Source organism: Furipterus horrens, unplaced genomic scaffold (genome assembly GCF_987537825.1).
Source record: "Furipterus horrens unplaced genomic scaffold, mFurHor1.1.pri manual_scaffold_8, whole genome shotgun sequence".
Taxonomy (NCBI): domain Eukaryota; kingdom Metazoa; phylum Chordata; class Mammalia; order Chiroptera; family Furipteridae; genus Furipterus; species Furipterus horrens.
The window spans coordinates 99,064,226-99,090,360 of NW_028327178.1; the positions used below are offsets into that span (position 1 = coordinate 99,064,226).

At 53.7% G+C, this 26,135-nt stretch overlaps 1 protein-coding gene across 2 annotated transcripts; it reads left to right on the forward strand.

Moving 5' to 3' along the window:
• Positions 1 to 26,125, forward strand: MYBL2 (MYB proto-oncogene like 2). Of its 2 annotated transcripts, none has more exons than XM_090286432.1 (14): positions 1 to 207; positions 3,162 to 3,255; positions 7,024 to 7,095; positions 7,799 to 7,891; positions 8,117 to 8,337; positions 10,384 to 10,546; positions 11,481 to 11,789; positions 14,224 to 14,652; positions 16,974 to 17,113; positions 20,672 to 20,771; positions 22,124 to 22,237; positions 23,550 to 23,651; positions 24,941 to 25,090; positions 25,597 to 26,125. In XM_090286432.1, the coding sequence occupies exons 1-14, from the start codon at positions 188 to 190 to the stop codon at positions 25,723 to 25,725; spliced, it is 2,136 nt and encodes a 711-aa protein (XP_090142558.1). In that variant the 5' UTR covers positions 1 to 187; the 3' UTR covers positions 25,726 to 26,125. The 2 variants fall into 2 exon arrangements, with proteins under 2 accessions (XP_090142558.1, XP_090142559.1); XM_090286433.1 differs by having other exon boundaries at positions 11,502 to 11,789.
• The last annotated feature ends 10 nt before the right edge of the window (positions 26,126 to 26,135 follow it).

Here is a 26,135-nt window from a genome sequence, read left to right on the forward strand (position 1 = left end):
GCGCGCTAGCGGTGGCTGCAGTTCCTGCGAGCAGCGGCGGCGGCTGGACCTGCGGATAAGCTGAAGCTTCCCAGCGCGGTCCCCGGACCCGGAGCGGCCGGAGCAGCCGGCGCTCTGACCCCGGCCCGGCTCCCGCTCCCGGCTCAGCCCGCGGGCAGGAGAGATCGGCGCAGCCCGGGCTGGGGGGATGACTCGGCGGACGCGCGGGTGAGCAGAGCCGGGCGGGTGAGGGCCCCTCCCCAGGACCCATCCCCCTCTACCCGACCCCTACCCCCCCACCCTCACCATAGCGCCCCCCCCCCCACGAGCGGGGCTGGGGTGAGGGGTTCTCCCGGGAAATGTTGCGTCCTGCGCTGCCCGAGGCAGAGGGCGCGCCAAGCCGGGGGTCTCTTGGCGTCCCATGCTCCCGCTCCTCGGGCCTGTTGGGCTTCGGAGCTAGGGCGAGTGGGTCTCCTGGGACCTGGGCCAAACCCTACATGAGGTCATTTCGTCTCCCGCCTAATTGCGGGTTGGGGGTGGGACAGCGGTGTCCTCTGGAAGAGCCATTACCGGGGAGAGAGGCGACCCTTGGCGAGGGAAGATGATTCTCCAAGTCACAGCTCGTGGGAGGCCAAAGCCGGGAAGACACTTGTCGTTCAAGCCTCTTGGCGTTCAGATTGCCGGTGGGCGTTTGTTCTCAACATTTTTGGAAGCACAGAGCACCCTAAGCCTTCTCCTCGGCTTGAGGCGGGGGTGGGGGCTGGGGAGGGCCTCTTTTGTCTCCCACCACCTGGGTTCCCGGTCTCAGCTGGGTTGAGTTTCGGAGACCTTTCTTCCTGTTCCAATTGAGTTTTAGATCAGCGGGGGTTGAAGGTGAGAAGAGAGACTGTTGTGTATCAAGACCATTCTGTTTATCAGCAGTCCCGGGGGCCAAGGCAGGAACTGCGGTCTGCATTTTACTTATTCCCCTAGAGAATAAGGGGCAGAGTTGAGCCAGAAACCCAGTCTCCGGGCTCCAAGTCCCTTTTTACACCTGTGCTCCTGGGGCCTGACCTCTGGCCTTTTCGGCCAATCTGGGAATCAGGGATGACAATGGGGTCCTCCCCTGTTCCCTCCTTGGATTCCTGTAGCCCAGATAACCTTAAACCCTTCTCTGGATGGGGTTTGCCTTCTCAGGCTGAGGAGATAGACTTAAAAAGCACTGTTTGCTGGCTTTCCCCAGAGTTTCTCCCAGCAGAGAAGCATCTGATCCCTGGGCAGTGGGTACTTGGGTACTTGGCACAGGGTGTCTGTCTTCAGGCCACAGTGTCCCAGGTCAGCTCCAATTCCCAGGAGTTTTCTGGTCAGGCACTTGTCAGACCCTGTCCTGATTTTTGGTTCAGGAAGTGTTCCTCCAGGGAACCACAAAAGCCCCAGACAACACCCTGGCCCTCTGCCACCTCTCCCCTGGGACTCAGTGGAGGAACCCCCTCCCACATGAGGGATGGCTTCTGCACCCTGGCAGTCCTCTCACCCCCTGCTGTAACTTTCCCTTCACCAGTGCCCCACTTCCCGCGTAGCTTCTGACTCACCCCACCTGGAGCAGAGCCCAGCACGTGGAAGGGCATAGAAAGGGTGTGTTGGACCTTCATGTGGTTGTCACCACTGACTTTGCCTCTGCTTTTTGAACTGGGGTTATGAAGTGAGGACTTGAAAGTGTAGATTTTGAACCTGGCTCTGGACTTGGTAAGTGGCATGACCCCTGTGAACTTCAGTTTGCACATCTCTTAAATGGGGATAATGAGAATGCGTGTGAAATGGGATCCTCAGCGCCATGTTGATGATAGAAGTTTATCATCACAGAATTCTCCCAGCTGAGGCTCTGGCTGGGTAGTTCAGTTGGTTGGAACATCATCTTAATATGCTGAGGTTGTGGGGTCAATCCCAGTCAGGGCACAACGTACAAGAGTCAACTGATGAATGCGTAAATAAGAACAACAAATCAGCGTTTCTCTTGCCCTCTCTCGAAAAACAAAAAACAAAATAACCTTAAAAAAAGAATTCTCCCAGCTGAGTTGCTGTCCCCATTAGGTATTAGAGAGCATTCACACAGATGCTTCTTCGTCCTGAGCTGGTTGCTGGAGAACCAAAGATGGTTTCTATCAGGACGAGGTTTGGGGGCTGTTGATTGTAAAGCCAACTTCATTTTGTCATTAGTATCTTATAAATTTTTTGTCTTCTACTTTGAGATGGTGGAAGAAACCATGAATTAGGTCAGGAAGGACTGGACAAAGCTGAATTCCAGGTCCTTCTATGATATATTGCTGGATTTAGACATTGTCTCTTTCCTCCTTCCAAAAAATTGACATTAATTGGCCTTTCTTATGTATGTTTGTTTATTCATTCCTGAATCTGATCATTCTCTCAGCAAACATTTAGGGCCTTTTGGTACCAACCCCCAAGGGCCACGTGGAAATGGTGGTGGAGCTGACCTTTGTCCATGACATCATGGAGACAGGAAGCCTAAGGGCCAACATTCTTTTTTTTTTTTTTTTTTTTTTTTTAAGTTTGAGAGTGTGTTTGTTAAACCTGGGGACAGTGAAACAAGGAAGGACTCAGGACACAAGAAGTAACAGGAGAGAGCCTGGGTGGGACTGCTTTGGCTCTAGAAATGTTATAGGGGAGAGATGAGCCTGTGTGTAGGCAAGGATCGAGAGGGGATATGCAAAAATGGGCATACTTACTAAGATCAGGTATTTAAAATGTTTTTCCCAAATAACCAATATTTTTTAATATTCTAATGCTTCATATTTACAGGCACCCTCAGCTTTAATCCTTAGACTATCCATGCAAGTTTAAAAAGCTGTTATTGAAAATATTAAATAGGCGTCTGCTTTTGAATACCATAATCTTGGTGAAATTTCAACTTCTTTTTTCTTGTAGCTTTTCTAATCCTTAGGGTGTTCCTGGAAATAAAAGAATAAAGAAGAAAATGAAAATAGGTCATAACCTCGTTTTGTTAGAATTTTTAAAAAGAGGAGGGTGGAAGTACCTACTACATCTTTGATAGCAGAAAGAGTAAAAACCTGCTTCCCCCAAACCTGTCCCTAGAGATCACTGGCCCCGGCCCACATGCTGTCCATCCATCCTACAGCAGGATATGGAGATACATGTCCTTGACCTTTTTCTTGCTCCTCCTGCAGTGAGGAGTTGGATGAGCTCCACTACCAGGATACAGACTCAGATGTGCCGGAGCAGAGGGACAGCAAGTGTAAGGTCAAATGGACCCAGGAGGAGGTGAGTGACAGTGTAGGGCAATGACAGCAGGGGTGATGGCCGCTGGGAGTATGTGCCTGATGCCCTGATGGGTGCAATGAAGAGGAGGAGCTGATGAAAGAAGTGGATGGGTCCTCTGGTTCTCCCTGCTGCCTCTTCTCGGAGTGTTCTTGGGGAATGTCAATACTGAGGAGTCTTGGAGGGGGGAGGGGGTTGTGTCTCTCAGGCCTCAGGCCCGGCCATCGGATCTCTTGGAAGCTGGCATGTTCTGCATCATGGACAGTAATGTGCTTCTTGTCCTGTGACTGCTAGGAGGTTTAGCCGAATCCACAGCCCCCCTCTTTATTTTATTTTAAGAAATTCTATCTTGTGACATCAAGTTCTGAATTGATTTTCTTTTTATTCTTTAAGCAGCTTTATGGAAGTGTAGTTTATGTCCAACCAAAAGCATCTCTTAGAAGTGAACAGTTCCAACAGTTTTTACAGATGTATATGCCCACACAAGCGTCCCCGTGATTTATCCCAGAACGCCCCCTTTGTGGTCCATCTTCCCCATCTCCAGGCAGTCGCTGATCTAATGCCTCTTGATTCATTTTGCTTGTTCTTGACTGTCCTATCAATGAAGTCATACAGCTGTACTCTTGTCTCTGGCTTCTTTTGTTCAGCAAAATGTGTCGTTCAGTAATGTGTTTGTTTTTATTGTTGTGTAGTCTTCCATTATGTGGATGTACCACAGCGTGTTTTACTTGTTGATGGTCATTTGGGCTCTTCCCAGTTTTTGGCTGTTGTGGATAGAGCTGCTGTGAGGATTCTTTTTTTTTTTTTCTTTTAAAAGATTTTATTTATTTATTTTTAGAGAGAGGGGAAGGGAGGGAGGAAGAAAAGAGAGGGAGGGAAACATCTATGTGTGAGAGATACATAGATAGGTTGCCTCTCATAGCCCCCAACTGGGGACGTGGTCTGCAACCCAGGCATGTGCTCTGGCTGGGAATCGAACTGGTGACCTTTAGGTTCTCAGGCCGGCTGTTACTCCCCTGAGCCACACCAGCCAGGGCTTTTTTTTTCTTTAAGATTTTTTTTTATTGGATTCTTGGTAAGTTTTTTTGAGGATGTTTTTTCCCTGGGCAGGATAATTAGGTACAGTCATGGGATGGGTGTGTGTTTTCTAGAAACTTCTAGATGTTTTTCTAAATTGGGTCTATCTACCATCTCAGACTCCTATTGGCCTTATCTTTTTATTCTACCTCTCTTTGCCTGGATGTGCTTAGTTTTAGGTCTTTTTTTTTTTTTCTTAGTGTAGTTTTAAATCCCTCTTATATCCTACAAAGTGCTTCTTCAGAGGAGGGCTGAGCCAGCTTTTTCTGTTCATCCCACATCCCACTGTGGACCAGGAGCTACAGTTCTTGTGGGCTTTGAAGACCAAACAAGATGGGCTCCCTGTCCCAGAGCAGCTCTCTGCCTGGAACAGAGAGACAAGACTGGGCACAGGCCCGTGACGTGGACGTGACGTGGACGTGCCGTGGTCACCAGCGGGATCCGTGTGTCTGTGTCTGTGTGTGTGTGTTGCACTGAGGCTCCTAGCGCACAGGCGGCACTAGTAATTGCTAAAATACTTCCAGGAGGAGAGGTTACTCTTGTCTAATCAGGGGAAGTTTCATGGATAAGGGTTTTGAAACCCAGCAGTCAGGGAGGTAATTGTTGAAATACCTTTAGAAGGAGAGGTTACTGTGGTCTTTGGAGGTTAGGGGAAGTCTCAGGATAGGGTTTGGAAATCCAGCAGTCGGGGAAGTGTGCAGAACGATGGGCCAGAGCAGGAAATGGGTCGTGGACGGAGAAAAGCCGGTAGAGGAGCCTTGCTTTGGCTGGAGTGAAGAGTCGTGAAGGGGAAGAGGGGTTGGAAATGATCGCCTGGGCCGCACCCTGGAGGGCCTTGGATGTCAGGCCCGGAATGTAGGACTCTCCAGCTGGCAGTGCGGAGCCATTGAAGGTTTTTAAAGCAGAGGAGTGATATGAACGTAGCCGGGCTTCCGAGGGGCTAACATGCTGTGTGTAGGACGGGTAAGAGATTTGGGGGCAGCATGTGGGGCCCAGAGACAGAGCTGGGACCTGGGGAGGGCATTGCGTGGGGCCGGCAAGAGAAGACGGCTGTGGAGAGGCTAGGGCCACGCAGGGTGGAGCTGACAGGTGTAGCCGGTCGCAGGGGCCCACGAGGGGTTGGAGGCGATATGACAAAGTGTCCGTGGCGGTTGTCTGGAGGACAGTGGTGCTGCTGGTGCAGGGGAGGAAGGCAGGTGTGGGCCTGGCCAGGCTGGACCGCAGGGGAGGACGGGGAGTCTGGGGCTGGCTGGGTGGGTGTCACCTGGCTCAGCTACGGGATTTATGGGGACTTCGTCCAGCCGGTGCTGGACGGTGGCCAAGCTGCAGCTGAGGGTCTGGATTTCTGCGGTGCCCTTTTTCTTTTTCTTTTTGTCCAGAAGCAAGACGGGGAGAGGGAGGGAGAGAGAACACATAACATTAAATTATCATTGTGCCACTTTTAAGCGAACAGTTCAGGAGTGTTAAGTGTAGTCCCAGGTGCAATAGATCTCTAGAACTTTTTCATCTTGTAAAACCGAATCTCTGTACCTATTAAGCACTGAATTCCTCAATCTCCTTCTTCAGCCCCTGGCAACCAGCATTCTACTTTCTATTTCTGTGACTGGCTTATTTTGCTTAGCATGTGCTCGAGGTTCATCCATGTTGTAGCATGTACCAGAACTTCCTTCCATTTTAAGGCTGAATAAGATCCCATTGTGTGTATAGACCACATTTCTTTTACTTAAATTACATTTAAAAAGTCAGTTTGATTGCGAAATACTTTTTATACGGTCAACTACCATGACTTAAGAGTATAATCTGATGAATTTCTACAGATGTGTTTGTGGAACTACCAGCACCTTCACCATACAGAACATTTTCATTATCCTCAAACACTCCTCGCTCCCCTTTGCTGCCCACCCCTCCTCCCTCTACCCCTGATCGCAGGCAACCACGGACTGCCTTTTTGTCCCTATGGCTTAGTTGACGTTTTTTAGACTTTCATATGCATGGAGCCATACAGTGCTTATTCTTATATCTGGCTTCTTTCATGTGTCATAATGACGTTGAGATTCCATGCTGTTGTGTGAATCAGTAGTTCGTTTCCAGGAGAATATTTTAACAGACACCGTTTTGCTTCTGACTGCTCTGTATTCTGCCCCTGTCTCCCCATCTCCAGGGCTGTGTCGTTATCACCTCTGGCCCCCTTTTATCCGTCCCTCCCTCTGACGGCCCCTTTTCCCTGTAGCTGCCAGTGAACTTCACAACTAGCATGTCGGACCGTGACCACCCAGCGCTCAAATGGGGCAGGGGCTGTGCCGGATGCAGATCCGATCAGTCCTGCATGTGGCCTGACCCCAGCCGTCCCCTCCAAAATCAGCTTGCGTCCCTCTGTCCCTTGCTTCCTGCACTCCCACTACACTGGACTTCCTTCTGGCCTGTCCCATTTTTCCCCTGAATAGGCTCCCCCGCGCACCTCTCCATGCCTCCAGCACAGTGGCATTACTTTTGTTTGTGGGAGACTTGGATTAGCATCCGTCTTCCTCTGGACCATAAGGCCCATAAGGTTAGCGCTGCCTCGTCTGGAGCGCCTGGCACACAGTAGGTCATGACTGAATGGGTGAATGTGGCTCTCTCCCTGGAGAGAGCTCTTGTCGCAAACACCTGCTTTCTGCGCCCGTGTGAGCTGAGCCCTCTCTCTGGCGTTGGCAGGACGAGCAGCTGAGGTCCCTGGTGAGGCGGTTCGGACAGCAAGACTGGAAGTTCCTGGCCAGCCACTTCCCTGTGAGTGCAGCCCTCCTGTGGCCTCCTCCCCCAGGGACAGGGCTCTGAGGGACGAGACAGTGGTCCTGGGACAGACCTGCTGCCAAGCAGAAGAACAGGAGTTCCTTACCAGCCCCCACCCCCCCCCAGGCCCTTCCCAAACTGGAATTCCAGGCACCCTGGCTAAGGTCACACTGCAGCCTCAGCGTGCCTGTGGTCCTCCAGCTCCGATGTTTGCAGCATGTGACCAGTGGCATGTTTGCATTTCTTCCTGCAAGTTAGACATGCGTTGGTGCTCAGTTTCTCAACAGTGAGGTTGAAACTGAGGGGAAATGGTACCTGAGCAGGCTTCAGGGTGAGGCCTCCCTGAGATCCCAGCTCCCAGGACAGCAGGTGTCTGCTTGGGGGAGATGTGTGGCTGGAGCTACTGGCTGGCTTATTTCTTGAGTCACTCAGGGAGCTCAAGGACCAAGTCACCAGGTCCCTTTTGCTCCATTCCTCATCTTCCTCCTTCATTCATATGATTTGCCCTGTTCCTTCCATGTCCTCTGTAGCAAAGAGAAACCACACGTGTCCTGGCATGTGGCCATGTGGCATGTGGTGGGTGCAGGAACAAGACAGAACTCATCTGAGGTGGGCCTGGGCCAGGTCACAGTCCCCTGTGCCCAGTGATCAAGCAGGATCCCAGGCCACCTCCCCAGTTCCCACAATTCCTATCCCCCAGAACCGCACTGACCAGCAATGCCAGTACCGGTGGCTGAGGGTCTTGAATCCAGATCTCGTCAAGGGTCCGTGGACCAAAGAGGAAGATGAGAAGGTAATTCCTGGGACAGTGCCTTGTACACTGTGGGCCCTTCCTCACCCCAGTGAGTCAAGGAATTGCGAGGCTGCCCTTTTGTTAAGCTGGGGGTCAAGCCGAAGGTTGGGTGTGTGTCCTCTGCTGGGCGGCCAGTCATACCTCCCAGGGCTGCAGGCGGGCTTAGGCGGGGTGCTGGTGCGAGGCCAGGGCAGGTCTGCTGGCTTCACGAGGCTTATCTCCAAGGTCATCGAGCTGGTGAAGAAGTACGGCACGAAGCAGTGGACGCTGATCGCCAAGCACCTGAAGGGCCGGCTGGGGAAGCAGTGCCGTGAGCGCTGGCACAACCACCTCAACCCCGAGGTGAAGAAGTCCTGCTGGACCGAGGAGGAGGACCGCATCATCTGTGAGGCCCACAGGGTGCTGGGCAACCGCTGGGCCGAGATCGCCAAGATGCTGCCCGGCAGGTGAGCCGCCATCGGGGGCCTGGATGGAGTCTTCTCGGGAGTCTGTCACTCTTCCCAACGGTGCACGCATCCTTCAGGCTCTGCCCGGTGTAGGGAGTTCTGGGGCAGGGCAGGGAGGAGGGGCCTGGGGACCTCCCGTTCACTGCAGATTTTCACTGAGTCCCCATCTCAGCTCTGCCATCCCTGCCTTCTGCTGTGACCTTGGTTGCCTGGTCCTTTTCTTTTAGAGAATAAACCTGTGAGGTCAAGGCCAGGGTCTGGAGTTCCAAATCACTGCTCTGTTTTTACCCTGCCCCTCACTTGGGCCTCGTCCCTCCAATCCCTGAGCCTCTTGAGTTTTTGCAAGGAGCTTTGGGAAGGCCTGGGTCTGTTCTTGCCTAAATCTTCCTCCAGGTCAACCCCCAGTCTTCCAAGTTGTTTGTTGCTCTCCTAACGGTTCTGTCTTCTGGAAACTTAGAAAAATCTCTGACTTGCCGTTGTCATCTACTCTGTTCTCTTTGTCATTGTACATGTTTATCTTATTTTGTTTTATTTTTAACTCTTCTTTTCTCATGATACCATGGCCCTGGGAGAAGGAAGGAGGTACAATGGCAGATGGTGTACTTCCCTTGAAGTATTCAATGGGCTGTTTTCAAAAGTCAAACCCGAGTCTGGGAGCCTTTTGGAACTTCTAGGACTTGGGGTGAAGACTCAGCCTCTTCCCTTGTGTGGCCTGCTGGGCCGGCTCAGGCCACCAGCCTTGCCTCGGTCCCCCACATCCTTGCCTGCCTGTCCCTCCGCTCTCCCTCAGACACAGGGAGCTCTTCTCTAGACACTCCTGTGCGCCTCTCAGCCTGGGATCCCTCTGCTTTGTGCCATTGTGTAGCCAATGTGTTTGCGTCCTTTAGTTCTCAGTGGGGGCGTCATTTCCTTGGAAAAGCTGTCTCTGTCCTTCGTTGGTCCCTGGCGACCTGGCCACACTGCCCAGCTTGTACTCCAGTTGTCATTGGGCCATGATGCCCGTCTCCGCTACTAGGGTAGACTGTAAATGCAGCTGTCTTATTTGCTGCATCAGGGGCACTTACTTCATAAATATATGTGAGCAAGAGAATGAGGTACGTCACAGCTTGGAGCCCCCTAGAACTGATCGGGAGGGCTGGGAGGCGTTTTGTGTCCGGCTCCCTAGAAGCAGAGCCCGGGATGCAGAGGTGAGGGTACGTGGCATTTATGGAGGAAAGGCTCTGGCCTGTGAGAGGAGGAGAGCTGGAGAAGACTAGGGAAGGGGCCCTGCAAGATGGGGACGCGGCGTCTGGCCTGGAGCTGGGACACGCTCTGTGTGTGTTTCCTGGTGGTCTGCAGTGGGAGTGGTCAGAGGTCCAGACCCTCTCAGACGGGTCGCTCAGCCACGCTGTGATGCTCTGTTCGAAATTCAAGGGCAAAGCTCTCTTCTTGGAGCCTCGGAGAGCAAAGTGCCTACTGAGTGCGAGCACTTGTGCACTGCTGTGTACTAGCATTTAGCAGAGGTGAGTGGAAGATGCTCTGAATGAATTGTCAGGGACTCAAAATGTGTGACTTCGTCTTAGAGCTGAAAGAGACCTTCGAGGCCCTTAGGGTTTTTTTTGTTTTGTTTTTTTTTTAATTTTATTTTTTGGTTATTCAATTACAGTTGTCCCATTTTTCCCCCATTGCTCCCCCCTCCCAGCCCATCCCTTCTCCCACAATCATATCCCTCCCCGTTGTCCATGTCCATGAGTCATTCATATACGTTCCTTGACCTGACCCTTCCCTTACTTATCCCCCTTCTTTCCCTCCCCCCTCCCCCCTCCTGACTACTATTCTAGTGTTTGCCTATTTAGTTCATTTGTTTGTGTTGCTCTTTAGTTTCCTGTATTGGGTGATATCATACGGTATTTTGCTTTCTTTGCCTGGCTTATTTCACTAAGCATAATTCTGTCTAGTTCCATCCATCCATGTTGTCGCAAATGGCGAGGCCCTTAGGTTGAGCCCTCATTTACAGAAGTGGCACACGGGCCACTGGGTTCCAAGGTCCCTCGTTTGCCCCCGCAGGACAGACAATGCTGTGAAGAACCACTGGAATTCCACCATCAAAAGGAAGGTGGACACAGGAGGCTTTCTGAGCGAGTCCAAAGACTGCAAGTCTCCTGTGTACTTGCTGCTGGAGCTCGAGGGCAAGGATCCCCCCCAGAGCGCTGCCCCCGCGGAAGGCCAGGTGAGAAGGCTGCCCGGCCACGGGGTGTGGCTCCGGCGTGGTGGGTTCGGTTGGAGGGTTATCCGTCACTGTCATTTAATGCCTGTTCTTCCCTTTCCACCTGACCCACAGCTGTTGATTAGCTTCGGTGTGGCCGCGTCTCACTAGGGCCTTTCCTTGTGACACACGTCTGCACATACGTGGCACTTGTCTTCCCCTGAGGGAAGCATGACGGAGCAAGCTGACATCAAAAACGGAGGATTGTCCTCACCCTTTCTCTGTCCTCATCAACAGTTCCCTTCCTGTCTATTGCTCTTTCCAGTTTTTTCATGCTAAAAGCATGTTGGCAATTTTATTACATATTTTTAAAATTTTTTATTGATTGATTTTAGAGCAGAGGGGGCCTGGAGAGAGGGAGAGAAGAGGGAGGGGCATTGATTTGTTGTTGGACTTGCTTATACGTTTCATTGGTTGGTTCCTGTATGTGCCCTGACCGGGCGTCGAACTTTTTTTATCTGAGCCATTTGAAGGCTGGTTACATACATTGTGCCTCTTTATCTGTTAATATTTCAGTGTGTTTCCTAAGAACAGAGGTGTTCCCTTAACACAGCCACAGTTTGGTTGTTATCTAATTCAGGGAATTGAACGCTGATTCAGGACTTTTTCTCCTACTTCTATCTAATCTGCAGTCCAGATTTTGTTTTCTCCGGCTCCTGAGCCCACCCAGGATTAGCCACTGCATTTCCTTGTTACACCTCTTTTGCGTACTTTTAACTAATCAGGCTTTGGTCGTCTTTCATGATGTTGATCTTTTCAAAGTGTACGGTGAGGCCGGTTATGGTAGAGACTGTCTCTCAATCGGGGTTCATCAGGGTTTTCTTATTCGATTCAAGTTGTGCTGTTTTTAGCTGGAATACAGCATAATCTTCTATCTCATAACAAAAACTCTTAACAGGTGTGCCATTGTGCCCAGCAGGAAAGTCTTGTGACCGGCTGGCCCCTGGCGCTCCCTGCCGTGAAGGAAGAGGAAAGCAGCGAGGAGGAGGCCACAGCGGCCACCCCCACGAAGGAGCAGGAAGCTGTTCCCGCAGAACAGGACGCAGTGCACACGCCGGAGCCGCTGGACGACACCCTCAAGCACGAAGACCAGGAGGGCTCCTCGCCAGAAACCAGCCTGCCCTATAAGTGGGTGGTGGAGGCGGCAAACCTCCTGATCCCGGCCGTGGGGTCCAGCTTCTCGGAAGCCCTGGACTTGATTGAGTCGGTAATGTTGGTCACAGCGCTTCCCAGTGGGCCCAGAGCACCACCCCCCGCACGCCAGCAGGGAATCCTCCTCTGGTGGGCGGGCACCCTTCTGTTCACTAGTATCCCAATCTCATTTACTGAGCTGATGCTGAATGCCCAGCCTGCAGCCAGGGCCTGGGGGGCCTGAGATAGTTGCCCTGGGGTCGCTGCCCTCGGAGCTCCTGACTCAGGATGTACAGCATGTTGGGGGCGGAGAGTCGCTCCCTAGGCGGTAGCAGCACCCCGAGTCCTCAGGGATGACAGAGGGGAGGGTGTTAGAGGCCAATGACACAGCACAGCTGAGCACGGTGTTTGCGGCCACCACAGGTGGGGGTGGGGGTCCCTGGACAGGGGGCCGGGGAGCTGGTTGGGCTGGAGCGGTGAGTGGGCTCTGATTGCTCAGGTGTCGCAGCCACTGAGGCCACGCTGGCTGTGGGTCATGCCCCTTGGAGTGGGGGCTGTACCTCGTGCTGTGACACCCCCAGATCCCAGCTGTATCAGCCAGGCCTGTGGTGTGAGGCGGGTTTCGGGAGGTGACGGGCCAGAGGCCTGGCAAGCAGGGGCCATGGAGTTCAGGCGCCCCACGTTTGCCCTCACACTTGGCCTTGCCCTCCCCTTGGTAAAAATAATGACGTTTATTGAACGTACCAGTCTCTGAGCTTAATGTACAGTCCACCCAGAATTCAGTGAGGTGTGTCCTTGCTCAGTTTGGTAGCTGAGACTGAGGCTCAGAGAGGTCAAGTCATGTACCCAAGGCCTCACAGTGAGTAAACTTGGTGGTCCTGACCGTGATGCTGTGCTCTCACTGCCTTGTTTACTGGTGGTTGGATGGCGTGCTTCCTGCGACCCTTTGACTTTGGGTCTCATTTCTCAGCCCCAGCGGCTGGGGCTGGACTCAGCTTCAGGGTCTGCCTGGTGTCCCTTGCACTCCAAGGAGTTTCAGAGTAGCTAGAGAAGCAGGTCCGAAGTGTTCCGTCGCCTCTGCAGCACGCGGCTACGAGGCTGCCACGTGGGTCCCTCTGCTCTCTACGGGACTGTTGGCAGGCACTTCGTGGTGTTGCCGCTTTCCCCTCAGGCTGTTCCGCATCTTCCTCCACTTGCTGGGCACAGAGAAGGGGTGAGGGGAGCTCGCTTGTACTGAGCACCCAGTGTATGCAAGGCTCAGTGCCTAATTAGTAACTCGAGTATGTTAACGTTTGAGTCCCTACTATGTGCCAGGCTTGTTAGTGGCTCCCTGCATACTTGCTCTCTGTTAGTCCTTTAACAGACCTGCGAAGTGGGTGGTGGGCTCCTCTCCAGGGAGGGGCACCCAGGCTCACAGAGGTTGGGAGTCTTGTCCAGCATCACACAGCTGGTGAGGGCCGGGCCGGGAGTCAGGCCCAGTGGCTGATGGAGCGGCAGCCTTTGTAGGAATACGGCTCAGTCGCTTTCCTGAGCACCTGCAGGAAGGGATAGGTAAATAACTGACACAGGCATATGATGGAATATTTTACAGTCATAAAAGTTGAAAATTTTACCGTAACATTTATTTATAGTAAACATTAAGTCATAGGTAATAGAATTAGGCACTGTTATTCCTGCTTTACCGACATTTTAAATGGAACAAAAAGAAGGATATAGAAGTGATTTAAACTAAGGTTAAAAACATGTAGAATACTAGATGTCATTCAGGGGCACGTATAAGCGGTAAAATGATAAATATGTGAGGGCGGTTAATTCTAAATTTCCTTGCTGGTAACCTGCCTGAAGGAACAGGATGGGAGTGGGTGGGTGGACATAAGACTACAATGATAGCTTTATTTCTTTGGCTTACTGATGGCTGTTTGGGCTTTCTTTGTGCTCTTGTATATCCTAAAGAAGTATTGCGTGGAACTTTTTTTTTTTGTAAGATTTTTTTTTTAATTGTTCTATTACAGTTGTCTCATTTTCCCCCCATTGCTCTCCCTTGTCCCGCCCTCCTCCCATAAAGATTTTATTTATTTTTAGAGAGAGGGGAAGGGAGGGAGAAAGGGGGAGAGAAACATCAATGTGTGGTTGCCTCTTGCACACCCCCAACTGGGGACTTGGCCTGCAGCCCAGGCATGTGCCATGGCTGGGAATCGAACTGGCAACACTTTGGTTCCCAGGCCAGTGCTCAGTCCACTTAGTCACACCAGCCAGGGCATGGAACATTTTAAAAGTAACAGCTAGCAGCCACGTGCACAGTAAGTTTTTCATTTTTATTTACCAACAGAGATATACAGACATAGAAGACTCCCTGCGGAAATGGGAGGAAATGTTAACGATGATTGTTCCTGGGCTGTGGGATTGTACTTGACAGTCATGTAGTTTCCTTGAATGAATGAGTCCTCTTGTGTCTGCTGGAAGAAAAGCAGAGGCATTGTGGTGATGACTAACCCCTCCTCTCTGGGCAGGACCCCGATGGTTGGTGTGACCTGAGTAAGTTTGACCTCCCCGAGGAGCCATCTGCTGAGGGCAGTAGCGGCGGCAGCAGCAGCAGCAGCCCAGCGCAGCCCCAGCCATCACCACAGCCACGGCAGGCCCCAGCGCCCCGCCAGTCTGTCGCCCCCGGGCCCAGCGTGACCGAGTACCGCCTAGATGGCCACACCATCTCAGACTTGAGCCGGGGCAGCCGGGGCGAGCTGATCCCCATTTCCCCCAGCACTGAAGTGGGGGGTTTGGGCATTGGCACCCCGCCCTCCATGCTCAAGCGGCAGAAGAAGAGGCGTGTTGCCCTGTCCCCCGTCACAGAGAACAGTGCCAATCTGTCCTTCCTGGACTCCTGCAACAGCCTCACCCCCAAGAGCACCCCCGTCAAGACCTTGCCCTTTTCACCCTCCCAGGTGGGTGGCCCCATCCTGACTACTCACTGGGTTCTGTTTACAGGCTTCCAGTACCCAGTACAGGGCCTGGCACGCAGGTGCACTCCATTTGGCAAGTACTCATGGGTTGTCTGCTAGGTGTGGGGCTGGAAGTGAAGGGGTGAGCAGAAACAGGCCTGGCCCTGCCCCGGGGAGCTTACATTCTGGCAGAACACCAATTCATCAGAAAGACCCAAATTAGCATGATCAGTGAGATGCAGGAGAAGGCTGATGGTGCATCTAGTCTAGGGCTGGGATGGAGGGGAGTGTCACCCAGGAAGGCTTCCTTGAGGAGGAGGACTTGCTTGAGCTGAGGATAGGAGGTGATACCTGGGCAAAGAAGGGAAGGCGCTCAGTACTTGTTACAAGAATCCATTTATTGAGCACCTGTTTCTTACCAGATTTGTTATTGCTGGGGTCAGGGGTGAAGAGAACAGTGAGTGTTGGGTGACTTGTGATGAGCTGATCGGGAAGGCTGTGGACGGGGCTCAGAAGACAGCAGTTGAGAGCTTAATGTGTTCTGAGTCCTATGGTGGGGGGGTCTTTCCTAGAGGGCAGGGTGGGGCGCTCAGGCTTTCTGGAGAGTGGCATCTGAGCTGGGTTTTGTTGATCAATTGACTAGAACACCTGTGCAGAGCCGGGGAGGGCAGAGTGAGTGGTGTGAAGTCCAGAGCTAGGAGTGATTTGGGGGCAGGGGCTGTGGAGGGCCTTAATAAAATCTGAGGGGTATGTACTGCCCCCGGGGGATAGGGGTGGTAGGGCTGTGGGAGGAGGGACTGGAGGAGTGGAGAAGAGGCAGCTCCTAGAGTTCCCAATTCCCACACAGGAACAGGGTGGGTGGAGGCTCCCTCCCGTGAGGATGTGAGCGAGAGTGAGGCCCAGAGGTGGCATGTTTCAGGAAGCTTCGTCCTCATCTGTAGTAGAGGGATTGGGGCCAGGCTCGTGTGTTGGGGTTGTTTGTGCTTTTCCCAGGAGAGGTCCCATGTTAATTTGTTAGGGCTGCCATAATAGCACACACACTGCATTGCTTAACAAAGTTCTAGAAGGAACAGGCAGGGTTAGTTCCTTCTGAGGCCTCTCACTTAGGCTTGCAGGTGGCTGACTTCTCCCTGTCCCCTCACATGATCTCTGTATGTCTGGATCCTAGTCTAATCTGTCCCGTAATCTCTCACCTTTTATAATCTTCTAAGGACACCAGTCTCGGCTTTACTGATTTAGGGCCCAACGACATGATCTCATTTTACCTTTAATCATCTCTTTAAAGGCTTTATCTCCAAATACAGTCACAGTTGTGTGACTTCCATGTATAAAGTTTGGGAGAACACAGTTTAGCCCATAATGGACCCTCCATGAGAAATACTGGCTGCAGAAGGAAGACAGAGGAGCCTTGAGCTGCCCAAACAGCAGCCCAGGATGCTGGGGCCTGGTGGCCTCCCTGCTCTGGGGACTCTGAGCAGGGCAATGGACTTGGGGCTGTAGGTGGCCTTGAACTACCAAGGGCACCGTTGGAGCAGAGAGAGGGACTCGACTCGGATCTGGATTTGACTCCTATCTAGAATTCAACACAAGAATCTAAATTTCTCTAAGCCTCAGTTTTCTTATTTTAAAAGGGATCACAATAGAGGTAGTACCTACCCCTCAGAGGATCTGTGGAAACTCCATATAATTCTTTTTTTTAAAGATTTTATTTACTTAGAGGGAGGGAGAGAAACAGCGATGTGAGAAAGATACATTGACCGGTTGCCTCTCACGCATCCCCTAGCTGGCAACCCAGGCATGTGCTTTGACCAGGAATTGAACTGGTTACCGTTTGGTTTGCAGGCTGGTGCTCAGTCCACTGAGCCACACCAGCCAGGGCATCCACACAATTCTTGGTGGAAAATGCTTAGCCCCGGCAGGAGGAGGTGCTCTTTAAAGGTCAACATCAGCAGTCATGACCATCCCCTGTCCATTACAGGCCATTTAAGAGCTCTTCCCACTCAGTCAATGTTCGTTGCCCTCAGTACACTGTCAGCAGCGCCCGGGTGGAAAATTATCTGCCGACCTGGCAAGAGGGGGCTTGGGACGATGTCAAGCCCAGTGATTGCCATGAACCTACATGGCGGCTCCTGCAGATCTGTCACGGCATTTTTGTTCTCTGGTCTGATGGGTGGGGAGTCTTCTATATCAGGAGGGGACCCGGCAGAGCAGGGGCGGGGGTGGGGGTGGGTGTGGGTGTATGTTGGGGCAGGAGGGCGAAAGGGAGGGTCTCACCTCATCCCAGAGGTCATTGTTTGTCTTGTTTGCTTTGTCTTCCCTGGCAGTTTTTGAACTTCTGGAACAAACAGGACACGCTGGAGCTGGAGAGCCCCTCGCTGACATCCACGCCGGTGTGCAGCCAGAAGGTGGTGGTCACCACGCCCCTGCACCGGGATAAGACGCCCCTGCACCAGAAACATGCTGCGTGAGTGCTGGGCCACAGCCCCCCGCGCCCCCCCCACCACCTCGCGCCCCACTGGCCCTGGAGCGCAGGCCCTGCCCCTTCCCCCAGCAGGGGCCAGCCTGGCAGTGGGTAGAGGGGGCACCCTTGGAAAAACATCTGAGTCTCTGGTATAGGAAAGCAGCCCCCCGGCCACCACACCCCTTCATTTTTGTCAGTATAGTCTGTCCTTTTACCGTTGGTTTTGTTTGTTTGTTTACCATTGTTCTAATTCATTTTTATATTTTAATCTGATGGTTTTCTGGTCTCAGAAACGGAGAGTCCAAATGGCTATGAAAACCTCATCTCTGTATCTTGTAAGTTTCAGGCACAAATGTGCTGTGCTTGAGTAGCCTGACCTGAAGGGCCAAAGCGCCCCGTTTTCTCTGACTCTGGTGCACGGTCAGCAGTGACGGCTGCATCCTGCCCGCTGAGCTTACGAAGCCTGTACAGGTTGTGGGCCTCCTGGCCGATTCAGGATTTTCAGGTTAACATTCCACAAGGTCATGGTCCTACAAATCAAACTGAAAATAATTCCAGGTGTACAGACTATCATCTCTGTTACTACGCCGTCTTTCATCTCCGTATGCCAAAATATGGACTTGTTTTAACGATACAGAAAGCCTTTGAAAAGGCAACTCTGTCCATTTGTGTTGGGTAAGAAACCTACTGTCTTCATGTCATGAAATCCATTTAAAAAGAGCCTTGTCTTGGTTGTATGTGACCACAGCATTCTTGTACTAACCCATTTTCCTCTGCCATCGTGATTTCTTGGTGGTAGGGTCCATTTGAGACTCCTGAAGCTGGCTGGATGTAAATGCTTCTGCTAACGTTGATTAGAGATTCAGTCTCAGGAGTCACATGCTTGCTATATAAAATACAGGCTTCTGCAAAGATTTCTTTTATCCTCAAGGATAAAACTCTGCGGTCTCAGTCTTCAAAAATGGTTTATCTCAAATAGAAGAGCCATTTTGTTCAGAGCCATCATCACCAAATTTAACTAAAAAAATTTTTTTTTTTAATTTTAAATTTCTAAAAAGATTTTATTTTTTTATTTTTAGAGAGGGGAAGGGAGGGGGAGAGGGAGAGGAACATTGATCAATTGCCTCTCACATGCTCCCAACAGGGGACCCATCCTGGAACCCAGGCCTGTGCCCTGACTAGGAACCAAATCGGCGACCCTTTGGTTCACAGGCCAGCCCTCAATCCACTGAGCCACAGCAGCCAGGGCTAATTTTAATTTTATATGGTACTGGGCCTCTTTGCGGTGGTGGCGGCAGCTCTGTTCCCGCCAATTCCCTCCTCCAGCCTCCCACCTCCCGTCTGCCCACTCATGATTCTTAATTCCTGATAGAGCTGCTTGACTTTTTAACATTTGCTGCGGGAGAAGCATCGCTATTTATTATTTCGCAAGTAAGTTATGTGATTCAGAAATGGGCTCAGGAATTTTAGCCTTTGTAGTGATACATGTTTCAGGAAAGATTTATGAGTCCCTTGGTCAGAAATGAGTCTCTCAACAGGTGGCCTGAAATTTAACATAAAGTTTCATGAGAAATGATTCTTTCTTGGAGCCAGAGAGAGGTCAAGGATCAGTGGGGAAGGGCCCAGATGAGCTGTGTTAAAACAACCCTAAGATTTTACTGGTTCATAAGAGCAAACCTTCCTCTGTTTTAAAATGTAGCTATTTTCTGGATTTGGATTTGTGTGCCTTTCCGAGGGAAGGGTATCAGTGAGGAGTCTGGGCTCTCTGGTTTGTTTTCAACAACAGGAGCTGGGTGTAGAGATCAGAGGGAGAGTAGTTGTGACCCTAAGCCATGGACTCTTGTTTCCTTGCGGCATTTATGTTTTGGAGATTTCTGATACCTCCCTGGCTATCATTCCTTTGTAGGAAATCTTTTTTTTCCCCCTCCTGGGTCTTTGTGGGGCTGTTTTGTTTTGCTTCGTTTTGTCTTTTCCTGAAATTTGCCAGGCTGTATGTCAGGAGTGCTCTTTCTATTTCCCTCAGACTTCATTTCAAACTCAAAACAGAACTTTGAGCTGAGCACATGGGCTGGTATTTCTCATTCTGGAGTCTCTGGTGTCTCTCCCTTTCCTCCTGCCTCTGGAATTCCTTCCGACACAGGGTCATCGGTCTCCTGTCTGTTTTCATCTTCATAGTCTGAAGCGGTTTCCTCTGAACGCGGCGAGAACGTCCTCTCGTTCGCCTACTTGGTTCTCTGCTGTTTCCCGCCTGCTGAGCCCTCTGGCTTCCAGAATTGCCCTTATTTTTCACTCCAAGTTATCTTGTGTGTTCAGTTGGCCTCCCTCAACTTTCTGACATTAGATTCTCAGTTCTTGCTGACACAGTGACTTCAAAAGGTTCTAGAATGTTCTCATGTTTGTTGGCGCCGTGGCTCAGAGTCATTTCTTTGAACTGGTTTGAACTGTGAGGTGTTTACATTTGACCGGCGCTTACCTGCGTGCTCATCTTTAGAGCAGCATCTATGTGTCCCCGGTGGGGGATAACAAGAGTATGGGATCAGATTGCCTGGGTCCCTGCTGGATCTCTCGGTCCCCAGAAAGGAAGAAAAGAGTGGTTTGTTCTAGCTTTTTACCTCCCGGTGGAATGACTGGCGCGCAGAGGGAAGTGGCTGGAGCGGCAACCCCGGGCAGCTGTGTCCAGGACTGGCCTCTGTCCCCAAGTTCCTGACCACCTGGGGTGTTCCTCCTGGCCTTGGACCGTCCCAGCGAGGCTTTGAGAGTCCGCTGCGGTGGTGCCTCCTGTGGACTAAGGTCATGCAGGTCTCGTGCAGGTGGGGTCTGGCGCCCGCCAGCAGAGCCGGAGTTTGCCCCCAGCCCGCGGCCGGCCGTGCCTGCAGCCCTGGGGCTCGGGTGTGAGGTGATTCTTCTGTCCGTTCCCCAGCAGGCTGTCCCCATCGCAGGCAGAGTCACACATTGGTGGGGCCACATCTGGTAGAAGCTTCCTAGTATTTCTGCTTGTGGACCAGACCCTGCCTAGGTTTCTCTCTGCTAAAGCTTTCCCTCCACGTTTCCATCCCCACTGTGATCCCGATGAGACTGGGGAAGACGGTAAGTCACACACGTGCGTTGGCCTCACCATCTCGCACCTGATGCCTGCCCTGCCTTTCCCTCATGACGCCGCTGCCACTTGCTCTCCAGAAAGAGGTGGGGGACGGACACGACCTTCCTGGATCCCTGCCTTCCACCCCCGCCCCTCTCTTGCTGGCCACAGCCTTTCTTGTTCTATGGAGAGTCTTCATAGACTGATGACCAAGCAGCCATCCTTTCACCCCCCTGGGTCTCCAGGACCCTCTTAGACTTTTTCCTGTTCTTTCCTGTGTCCAAAGATGGTCCCTTCCTCTTGGTCCCTGATTAAGACCCTCTTAGGCGGGGAGGTGGGTGGTCAAGGGCCTGTGGGGGGGGAGGGGCGAGGGGGCTTCCTCCCTGCTGCTAAGGCCAGAGGTCCAAGTGGAGGGGAGATGGGAGGGCAGCTGGTGTCTGTCCCCAACCCTGTCACTAAGCCTGCTTCTTGGGCTCTGGCAGGTTTGTAACCCCAGATCAGAAGTACTCCATGGACAACACTCCCCACACGCCGACTCCGTTCAAGAACGCCCTGGAGAAGTACGGACCGCTGAAGCCCCTGGTGCGTGGTGTGGCCGGCGGCTCCGTGCAGCGGGGTCTCTGGGCTCATCCAGCCATTTGCGGTTCGCAGCGTCCTCTGTGGTCTCCTTGGGTTCTTCCAGCACCCCCAAGAAGTTGCAGATATCTTAAATTTATAAATGGGGAGACTGAGGCTGACTTTACTCCTCAATTTGTCAGGCCCTTTCTGAGCACCTACTATGTGCCAGGCAGCGTTGGGAGAGCTCAGTGCGGGGCGGTGGAGACGGAAACTAAGCCCATGAATGCATAAATAACTACGTGCTCCCGGCACATCGGATGTGCCGGGAAGAAAACGGGAGGTGCTGGGACCGAGAAGCACTTGTTCCCGTGCTGGGGCTCCTTTGGGGAAGTGGTGCATTGCCCCTCAGACTGCAGCCTTTTGCCTGCAAAACTGGTCCTTTACAAACACGGGACATTCCTGGGTGGGCTGCAGACGGCCAGTGAGGATGTCGTGGGCCAGCTGCCCTGCTCTCCTGCCCCTCCCAGCTCAGGACGTGGTCATGCTTTTCCCACGGCGAAAGGCAGCTGGCCCCTTGGGCTCTCTGAGACAGGCAGCAGTTTCAGGAACCGGTGGAAGGTGAGAGAAGGTCTGGTCCCAGAGTAGCACTGGTCCTGGGAAGCAAGCGCCCAGCGAGGTCCCCTCCCTTCTCCCCTCACTGCGTGGGGGCGGTGGCGTCCCCACCCTGCGGTGCTGCTGAGCGAGTTACCCCGGCCAGGGCTCAGTGAGCACTGCCCTTTCCTGTCCGAGGGCGTTCGGGTCCTCTATCTGCACCTTCTCCAGAAGGGTTGAGAGGGCAAATCTCATACAAATCTGGCCTCGGCAACGTGCGTGAAAGGACCACAGGGGCTTTCAGAGTGACCTCTGAGGTGCTGGTGGGCGGTACACCTGCAGCCGCTTGGGAGCACCCTCCTTTCTCTGGTCTCTTGACACCTGAGGCCAGAGAGGTCGCCTGGAGCCCCCAGGCCTGAGAAAGGGAAGCGAGCCCCGTCCCCATTAGCGCATAACAAAGGGCTGAAGGAGTCGGAGCTTTGAGTGTGTCCAGGTTCTGACTCCACAGCTGGGTGACCTTGGGCCAGGCTCTCGCTCTCTTGAGCTCCCAGTTCTACCCTCGAAGACAAAGCTGTTGCAGGGGGTTGTGGGAGGGCTGCTGTAGTGACTTGGGGGTGCTCCTGGCCCACGATGGCCCTCCGTGCGTTGAGGGCAGTTAATGGCGTGTGTGGAGAGGCCAGCGTCCCGGCCCTGGACCTCCTTCCTGCATTGCCCAGGACAGCAGGGGTGTGCCTCTGCCCCGCGTCCGACAGCCGGGGAGCCTGACGTGGCCCTCTCTGCCCCAGCCCCAGACCCCACACCTGGAGGAGGACTTGAAGGAGGTGCTGCGCTCCGAGGCCGGCATCGAGCTCATCAGCGAGGACGACCTGAGGCCCGAGAAGCAGAAGAGGAAGGCTGGGGTGAGTGGAGGGGGTGTTGCAGGCGGCCGGGCAGGAGCTGTGGGGAGATGAGGAGAGGCATGGCCAGGGAGTGGGTTGGGGTACAGCCGTGAGAAGGACGTCAGGGCAAGTGGAGCTGCCCCCAACCCTCGTTCCTGAGAGTGGTTTTCCATGGAACTGGCCAAGGTGAGGCCCTGGTGTCTGGGACCCTCCCCCCTTCTCTTTGCACTAACTCCTAGTTCTTCAGCATCGTGTCCCTTGTGAAGTGGGCTGGGGGTGGGCGTGGGGGGAGGCCAGAGCAGAGAAGACCCAGACGTGGTCGCTCGCTCCTAGAGTTCAGTGGGCAGAGACCCACTGGCGACCCTTAGTACAAATGCATGGCAGAAGGGGACACAGAGAGGGTATCCAGGGGAAATCCTGCGGATGGAGCCCGCCAGGCGTCTGGGCCGCATGAACCAGGTAGCAGGGAGTCAGTTCAGGTGAGGTGGAGAGCAGGCAGGGACACTGGTCAGGGTCCCTGGGCGCAGAGGCCACGGCAGGGGCTCCCCAGGCCAGCCTCTCCTTCCTGTGCGGTGTCTCGAGAGCGGGAGGACTTTGAGTGTCTTTGTTCTTGTGCCCCGTGTCTCCCCGGGTGCTCTCCAGGGAGAAGTGGGAAGATGGGAACGTGCCGGGGTGGCAGGCAGAGGCTGTGTCGGGCAAGTGGGGGACCCACTGGCTGGGGCCCCTGGGTGTCGTAGGTAGAGAGAACGCGACCCCAGGCCTCTCCTTCATGTTGGGTGGTGGTTCTGAGCCATGACTGCACCCGCCTGGGGCACACCGCTGGGTCGGGGGGTGCTGTCAGTCCCTGAGCCCTTCCCTGGTATTGGAGCCGACCCTGACCTGCGGGTGTGCAGTTAGGCGTGGGGCTGGGGAGTCCCTGTCACGGGTGTTGGTGGAGGGTCTGTTCCGTGGGGTTTATGTCTCCATGTTACTGCCTGTGGGTGGGGATTTTAGGTGTAACTTGGATGATTAACTTTGGGGCCTGTTTCAGGGGGTCATTAGGGACACGGGTGGTGCTGGGTCCACTCGGGGATGAGTAGCGGATCTCGGGGTGGAGGTTGGTGTTTACGTCTTGGTTCCCTGTTGGAGCATCTGGCAGGAAGATCTACCCTGGGTGCAGAGTCTTCTGTGGGGCCCCCCCTGAGCCCCTGCCCCTCATCCCCTCTGGCACATCCTCTCCAGTAGGGCCTGGCTTGAAGGCTCTGCTACATGTGGCCTAGTTCTGGGAGCGGGTGGCCGAGGCCCTGAGGGATCCCCATCCTGCCCTAATGGCTTCCTTCCTCCCCACCTCCAGCTGCGGCGGAGCCCCATCAAGAAAGTCCGCAAGTCCCTGGCTCTTGACATTGTGGATGAGGACGGGAAGCTGATGTCCGCAGTGCCCAAGGCTCTGTCCTTGGTAAGGGGTCTGAGGGGAACCGTCCCCCCAGGAACTGCAGAGGCTCTTCTGCCCTGTCTGCAGATGGGCTCTCCCTGGAGGCCTCGGCCTCGGGGACCCTGTGGTTGTGGGGACCCTGGAGGTGGGGTGAGTCCGGTGGTTCTCAGAAGTGGCTTCCGAGTGGTGGGCTTGGCAGGGAGGGGGCTGTTAGGGAGGGTGGGGCCGGACCCCTTGCTCGGCTTCCATCAGAACAGCTCTGCTACTGTCTTTCCAGAAAGTTGAATTTGGCAAGAGGTAAATTTGTTAGAAAACTTGTGGAAACCAGGGGTCTGGGTCCCCGGCACCTGCACTTCGATCCTGCTCGTGGGGGTGACTGCAGAGGTGCAGTGACGTGCCTCAAGTACAGCCAGGGGGGTGGGGCACGTCAGCCCTGGGATGGGTGCCATCCGGTTCCCAGGCGGACCCCGGGAAGCGGGCTGTTGCCTACACAGAGGCTAGCTCCCCAGGTACCATGTCACAGTGTTGATCCCTTGAAGTGGGTGACGGGGCGAGTCTCTTGTCATGGCACCCAGTGAAAGGCAGTGAGGGCGCGGTGCGGGTCAGTTGAGAAAGGCCTTGCTGACCAAATTTTGCTGGTACCCGCAGTTCTTGCAGAGAAACCTCAGTCTGGATGTAGTGTCCTCCAGCCAGACGTGCAGCTGGCATCATGTAGGGCACATGAAATAATTACCGAAAAGGAAAATCGTGAACGGCAGGCGGTTCAGAGCACAGGGTTTGTAGAGGCGGACCTGGGACGACACCAGCACTTGGGCTCTGAGGTCTCAGGGTCCCAGGCCTCGGGCTCCGGCCTGTAGTGAGAGCCTGGAGCCCAGCAGACTATTGGGAGGGTAAAGGCTAAGCCGAGTTGGGGGGTGGGGTGCTGGGCAGTCCTGGGTGCTTGCACAGCCCCTCGTGAGTGCTGGAAGATTCAGGCATCACTGTGGCTGCCGGTGGATGTTTCTGGTCCCAGGAGAAACCAGAGCACCCTCGCCTCCACCCAAGGCTTTTGGGGGTGAGCCAGCCTCACCTCAAAGGACACGTTATTGAGCATTTACAAGGTGCTGGGATCTTAAATGGGCACTTGACACATCTTTTCCTAAGCTTTAGATGAGCTCCCCATCTGGAGGGGAAGACTGAGGCCTAGAGAAGTTATTGTCCTGCCCAAGGTCACCACAGCCAGGAGGAGGTGGCACTGGGACATGACTGCGGGTTTTTGTTTGTTTCTGCACTTGGGACCAAATGACGAGCCTTTAACTTGGGTTTGATTTCAGCCGACACATGTCCCATCAAGCTCTTCCAGCCTCACCCTGCCGAGCATGAGAGGGGACCACAGTTTGCTCAACGAGGGCTTCCTGCAGGCCAAGCCCGAGAAGCTGGTGATGCCCCAGAATCCCCAAAGCCACTTTCCAATGCCTGCCCCGGTGAGTGCTGACACCACCCCTGGGGACGCGCACTGATGCTCTTCTCACTACAGTGCCTTTGCACAGGCTGCCGGCTCTGCCTGGATTCCTGATCAACTTAGGTGTCAGATCTCAGTCTGATGCCACTCTCTCAGGGAACCTGCATCCTGGGGAGACCCCCTTCAGGAGTCTCATTTGTAATTAAATTGTTGTCTCTGTATTTAGTGGCTTGGCACGTGCCTGTCCTTGAGGATGGGGCCTGCCCTGGCAGCTCCTGCATGGACATCTGCATGTGTGAACCCTTCCTCACCAGCCTGCATGGCTATAGCCTGGTGCCAGAGAGGGGTGTGGCCATGTCTTCTGGTCCAGGAGCCCAGAGAGGGGAGCGACTTCCCCAGAGCCACCAGGGAGGTGGAGAGCTCAAGGCGACCAGAGGGAGGGCCATAGAAACACCCCCCGGCCCTCCCGCCAGGCTCCCCAGGAGCACGCTGCTCCTGCCTGGTGGGTAACCTCCTTGCCTCCTCCAGATGAGCAGCGCCTGGAAGATAGTGGCCTGCGGGAGGACCAAGGACCAGCTCTATATGCAGGAGAAAGCCCGCCAGATCCTGGGCCGCGTGAAGCCCGGCCGCACGTCGCGAACCCTCATCTTGTCCTGAGGGGCTCGGCAGCCGCGAGCCCACTCTCATGTTTACAGGGGGCTGGGAGACAGAGGCTGGTCTGTGAATTTGAACCACACTCAGGTGACCACCTGCAGGGAGCCTTCTGCTGCCAGCCCCTCCCCAGAGCTCTCAGGTGGAGACCTTGGGGCCGCCAGAGTGCCACCATGGTCCTGTCTCTTGAGCGCAGATGTGTTTGCGCAGTTTCTGGTGCTAATAAAATGGAGTCCCACCTCTGGGTGTGTTTGGTCCTTTTCCCAGGGCCCCAGGGAGCCCCAGGTGCTGGTCAGGCCTGGCCTCATCTCAGACCCTTGCTCAGGACAGGGCTTTGGCCCACGTGTTCCTTCCTCGCCCTGTTGGTGTACTTTCTTGAAAGAATAAAATTGCCTTTTTCCTTGTACCGCTTGGTT